Source organism: Mangifera indica, unplaced genomic scaffold (assembly GCF_011075055.1).
Source record: "Mangifera indica cultivar Alphonso unplaced genomic scaffold, CATAS_Mindica_2.1 Un_0085, whole genome shotgun sequence".
Classification (NCBI taxonomy): domain Eukaryota; kingdom Viridiplantae; phylum Streptophyta; class Magnoliopsida; order Sapindales; family Anacardiaceae; genus Mangifera; species Mangifera indica.
Window position 1 is genome coordinate 92,792 of NW_025401177.1, and position 5,820 is coordinate 98,611.

Consider the following 5,820-nt stretch of genomic DNA (forward strand, 5'->3'; position numbering starts at 1 on the left):
TGACCAGAGTGAGTGATACTAACTCGTCTAAGCCACAATCCAATTGAGGGTTCTCACTCTCACCATATAAGCATGTCTCCCACAGCCGGCCACAACAACAAACAAAATGAACATCTTTTTGAATTGCTAAGCAAATTTCACAGAATGTTTGCACGTTACTTGTACAGAACTTGTCTTTCTTCATGTACTTTAATAATATATATGTTTGAATACGTGAGATTCATATTCAAATATTAACGTTTTCTATAAATTTAAACCATATTAATTATTGGTTAAGTAATGTGAATAGATCCATTTCTCTCTCTAGGACTTGGTTTTGTGCTGCCAGCCATTAACTTTGACTAATTGGAATGCCATTGCCATCCTTGTTGATTTCCCACTTGAAGAAGAAGATCTGCCTCCTTTTTATTATCATAAAATGAATCCCATTTCCCATGAGAACGATTCAGAATTGGTTGAATATGTGAAAAAATGTCAAACTTCTAGATCTCAATTTTCAATATTGAATTACAACTGAAAACAAGTATGAACACATTCTCGGTTCTTTCTCCTTGATGTTTTACTTTTACTCAAAACTGATTAATCGAAAAAGTTCTTTGTCATATTCTTAAGCCATCAAATGCCAAATTCAATTAACAGTTTTTTTTTTTTTTCTAATCTTATGATTTATTTGTTTGAAATTGAAAGGCACATGATACCATCACATGCTATCCCTGACATCATCATATCTGGCCACGACTTCTCCTCTTTCCAACGTTTCCAACATTCAAACATCACGTGTTCTTTTCCACCCAAATTTTATTAATTTACTCTTTTACCCACCTTTGTCCTCCTTTAACTTCTCTCACCTGCCCCAAATTATGAGGATACTAATGTCATTACACAGCGTAAATAATTGTGTAGAAATTACGCTTCAACTTGCAGATAATTAATTTTAAAAATACAACTGAGAGATGCCCATAATCTCTGACGATCTTATATTAAAATAAAACAAAATCAATTTGGTAGCCTCGTGAGAATTCGTGAAGAACCCTTTTCTTTCACCGGAAGAATATATATATATATATATATATATATATATATATATATATATACCTTTAAAATGACGCAATATAAACAAACAAATAAATAAAATATTTCCTTGTCAGAGGGGCAAGATGCAATTGAGAAATATGACTGGCCACTTTCATGGCTTTAAAAATAGATGTGCAAGGCATGTGGGTTTTAAATTTTGCCACCATTGGGCAGTTACATTTAATTTTCTTATGATAGAATAGTGCAAGCTAGCTCGGAAGTTGGCTGTCATTATGGCATGCCATGTTGATTATAAGATATAAGAAGTTGATGTATGAAAAAAAAAAAAAGGATTGTTGAATTCTCTTAAAAGGAAAGATTCTAAACGAGTGAAATTGGAGCCCCTTGACAATCAAAATCTTTGAAATCACTTATAAATAAATTAAATGTATAAATAAATAATAAGGGTAATTCACATTCCAATTGGGATTTTTGTTCTTTGAAGAAAAAATTTCTTTGAAAGCACAATTGTTTGCTATTGGAAAGGAAAAATAGCTGCCAAGATCAAATTTTGACAACAATCCCACCTCGATTATGGCAAAAACCTTCTAGTAAAAAGACAAGAAAGTAGATAAAAAAAATTATAGCGCCCCCTTTTCATATTGCAGAAATCACAGGCTTTTTGTTAGCACAGAACAGAAGATATTAGGTCTATCAATTTGATACAACCAAACCAACAACTCTCTTTAAAGAGATGAATCTACAGTGCACACTTTTATCATTATCATTGCAAAATCAGAATGAATAAATTGCGAGGGATACATCAATCAGTAGTGCTTTTGCGAGAAGAAATTAGTGGCAATGTGGGTTGAATTTCTAAAGCAGATAATCATGCCATTCTGTAGCATGAATAGACATTACCTTTTTAGATGCCTTTGTTTTCTTGTATTGAGTGCTGATTTGACCTTTCTTCTTTTATTTTTTCTCTAGAATTACTGAAAGGGAAAACATTTTACCTGCTGTGGATGGGGGTACTTGACATGACATTTGCCCTTTCGCTCTTGATTTTAACACGTCCATCCGCAAAAATGCTCATAACCAAATCCATGTCATTTGATTTTGTTTTTACAAAACCGAGTGGATATATAAAGTAAAATAACAAAGCTTTGGTGGAAGTAGAAAAAAAAATGAAATCTAGTGGAATGTCAGATTTGTCAGTCATTGGATAAACTAACCAGAGAAGAATTAAATGCAACAAATAAGACATGGGAGAGAAGCCAAAGCCAGCTTCTCTATATCTGTGCATCAACATGCAGATCTTAAGTACTGTACAGCAATAAAAATTTAAAAGAAGTGAAATGAAAATGACTTTAAAATTAAGCTAAAAAGAAAACACCAAAAGTAGAAATTGAATACTGAAATTTTGTACATGTACATAAAGAAGAAGAACTGACAACAAAATTTCCCGGCAACCTTTTATATTTATCCTTTTGTACAAAACAGAGAAATTGAACCAGAGATTGCACTGCCGGTAACATCTCAAGAGCCTTTCCCTTAATTCATTTCAATTTTCCCAGCAAAAAAATTCAGCAGCTCAGTGCTTCATACTTCACAGGAAGTTGACGGTTGAAGGCAGCTTGCGATAACAGATTTCCAACTGCAGCTATGTCTCGACAGAAAATACCTTGATACACATTATTTTTGTTGGAAGCCGTTGGCCCCTTGTTTTCAGTTGAATTAATTCTATTAGAACCAGAAATCTCCATAGATTTAGCAGAAGGTTGATTCAATTCCGGTTCCAATTTGAACTTTTGAGTTTCCTGTTGTTGTAATTGAATAGCTACTTGCAAAGCAGCTGTGGCCTTCTTTCTCCGTTTCTCAGCTGCTTCTTCATCTATAATATTAGCCAAAACACTAGAATAACCCTTTTGAAGTAATCTGTACAGCAATAATGCAGACATTTTTGCCCTGTCTTTAACAGAATCAAGATCACGATCATCTGCAAATTCACACCGATCAATAAAAGTGTTAGCTTTATCGGGCCTGTGTCTCAAGGACAACAATAAATGTGCCCTTTCTAACTCAGATCGTGAACACCCACGTCTCAAGCCAATCAAAGCATAATAATCTACATTTCCAGTCTGTCCAGAAGCAACTCTCTGCTTCAATTCTTCAATCTTGGCGGTCAATGCACATAATTTCCCAGGAATCTCTCTATATCTCACGTTATGTCTCTTCCAAGCAGGGCCCGGAAGATTCCTATCACGCAAGATTGAATTATACAAGAGTTTCAAGTGTTCAAGATCATGTAAACAGTCAGGAAGGCAACGAATGGTCTCAAGAAGCGAGGCTCTGGTGTCCAGTGCTTGAATGCAACTGGGTTTAAGAGCCAAAGTCTTGTTACAATCAGCGATAGATTCAGCTATTCTTCCTGAGGCTTTATAAGCAAAAGCTCTATGCATATAACATTCAGCCAAGAAGCCTTGTGGGGCCCCTCGACGTCCATCAACGATTTTACTGAAGTGGCGTATGGCCTCCGAGTGTAGACCAGCATCGAGTGCAGCGATGGCTGCCGTACGACGGCGTAGAAGGAGCTTTATGTGTGAGAGCAGCTGTGATATGCTCTCTAACTCGGTTACAACTCGTTGAGGAGTTGCAGGTGGTGTGTGGTGGCCGTTGGTGGATATGGACATCGGAAACCTAGAGTAAGAGAAGCTATCATCGGATAAAGATATGCTCTCACGGCGAAATGCTGCCGTAGCCAAGCGTTTTCCAGTCTGGAGAAGAACCATGGCGTCCTCCATGAGTCCTAGATGGCAACACGCTTGACCTAAAACCAAGTACCTGCAAGCAACAAAGTTAGTCGACTGAGTCAGATAAGATGGACTCAGGATTCTGTATTCTAATTACGAAAATACCCCTATGAAATAGATATTTGACAAATGTACTACTCTCCTCCACTTAGCTGGCAAAGCTAGTTGATTGTCAAAAGATGTTGATGAAATTCTTCGCATGTTTTTCAACTTTTCAATGACTAATTTAGTTGGCAAAAATGCATTTATTTTTGTACTTAATTAAAATGTCAAAATTCAAAAGTTGCAGTCAATAATGACTGACTGTCTAATAAATGGCGTCATTAAAGTAGAAACCTGGAAACACATGAAAAATTGTGAAAATTCAATACAACAGGGAAACAAAAATTTGAAATTACCGCCATTGCCCTTCTTTCTCGCAATTTTTACATAGCCCTGCCATGACTTTCTTCTTCAAGTCCGAGACGGAGAAACACTTGAAAGATGGATCACGACCCAGTGAGTCATCGGACGAGCCACTAGATGGCAAAAGCTTGACTCTTTCTCTTGAAAGTTGTTGAGAGGAGTTATCAGAAGAAACAGAACCAGAGTCATCGTTACCCATTTTGAGGCTAGGAATATGGTCTTGAAGCATATCAGCGACATCCTTAAATCGTCTTAGATAGAGCAAAGATCTAGCTTTGAGTTCAAGAGCGAGTTCAAAGCGAGGAGAGAGAGCAAGAGCGGCATCAAGAAGACTGAGTGCAGAAGCGATCCCACTCAGCTCTTTACTCGCAAGAAGGCTTCTAGCATCTTTAATGTACTTATCCACCATCTGTATATACGAATCAATAAAACATTGCATTTTTTTCACTCAAGAAGAATGCATAAAAATAAAAAACCAAGATTAAGGCTTAAACGTCCCATACCTTTCTGTTGCTCAGCCACCAGTGTTTCTTTTCACCATAATTTAAAGGAGAAGTAGCCATGGTTGTAGCTGTTAATGTTGTTACTATTGCAGAAGAATCAACCATGAAAACCAAACCCCTCTCTCTTTCTTAATCTCTCTCAAAACACATACATTTTTCTGTTTTTGTAGAGATAGAAAAAAAGGAAGCAAAGTGGGGAGAGAGACGGAGAAGAGAAGAGAGGGGCCGATTTAAAATGCGCGTAGTTTTCTCAAGTGTAAATAAATAGGGAAAGGCTGTGGACAGAGAACAAAGCCCCATAAAAATAATTTGCCAGCTTTGACCTCAGAGAAGCTTTGATCCTTCAACTTCATAGCTGGCACCACAACATTTTTATTCTCTCACCTTGCGAGCCTACGTGGCCTATAACAGTCTATAAAGTATTCCCCAAGTTTTTTAATAATGGAAATAAATAAAATTCGGTATAATTATTCGTTACCTGGTATAGCCAGTGACTGCATGATTATGACCGGATACAAAAATCACGGGTCCTCGGGTTCAACCAGCGGAGAAGAGATAACACGCCACCAAATTGCCCCAAAAGTAAGTAAAGATAGTGTAGGATATCTCTCTGGTTATTTATTTCTGATGACGTTGAATTTACCTATTTGCCCTTCGTGAACACAGTTATCATATGTAAAATGTTATTGATTAATAAATATATAAAACAATGTTAAAGGTTAATAATATTTGATTAACACAATTAACACAACTTATTGAATTCAATGAGCAATGGTCATTAAAAATTTACAAGTGTACATCTTGGAGATTAATTGACTTTTTGTACGTGATTATTTATAAAAAGAGAGCAAATTAAGATAGAGGACATGGTTGTAAATAACGAAGAATAAAAAGGAGGAATTGGTAAAATTAATTGAAACATATTTATAGGGGGAAAGAAAGCGAGTCTTGTCTCGTAAGCCACAAGAATCATGCTTTTGGTTTGCTTTTTGAGTTCACCCAGATTGATAAATGAATGCACATGAATATGGATAGATAGCCATATGAGTTTGTCTTAAAGGCTCGCCCTAACTTTCTTCCCTTAG

At 36.3% G+C, this 5,820-nt stretch overlaps 1 protein-coding gene across 1 annotated transcript; it reads right to left on the reverse strand.

The window, feature by feature from the left end:
- Window positions 1-2,396: 2,396 nt before the first annotated feature.
- LOC123207520 lies at window positions 2,397-4,978 on the reverse strand. The gene is made up of 3 exons (XM_044625020.1): window positions 4,736-4,978; window positions 4,226-4,641; window positions 2,397-3,858 (listed from the first exon to the last, which is right to left on the reverse strand). The coding sequence occupies exons 1-3, from the start codon at window positions 4,838-4,840 to the stop codon at window positions 2,601-2,603; spliced, it is 1,779 nt and encodes a 592-aa protein (XP_044480955.1). The 5' UTR covers window positions 4,841-4,978; the 3' UTR covers window positions 2,397-2,600.
- Between the last annotated feature and the right edge of the window lie 842 nt (window positions 4,979-5,820).

Bases quoted from the DNA above. Each gene is read 5' to 3' on its own strand.
- LOC123207520 (XM_044625020.1), bottom strand. From the start codon at position 4,840: ATGGTTGATTCTTCTGCAATAGTAACAACATTAACAGCTACAACCATG. The intron at 4,642-4,735 runs GTATGGGACGTT...TCGTATATACAG, and splicing joins GGTGGCTGAGCAACAGAAAG to ATGGTGGATAAGTACATTAA. The intron at 3,859-4,225 runs GTAATTTCAAAT...TGTTGCTTGCAG, and splicing joins GAGAAAGAAGGGCAATGGCG to GTACTTGGTTTTAGGTCAAG.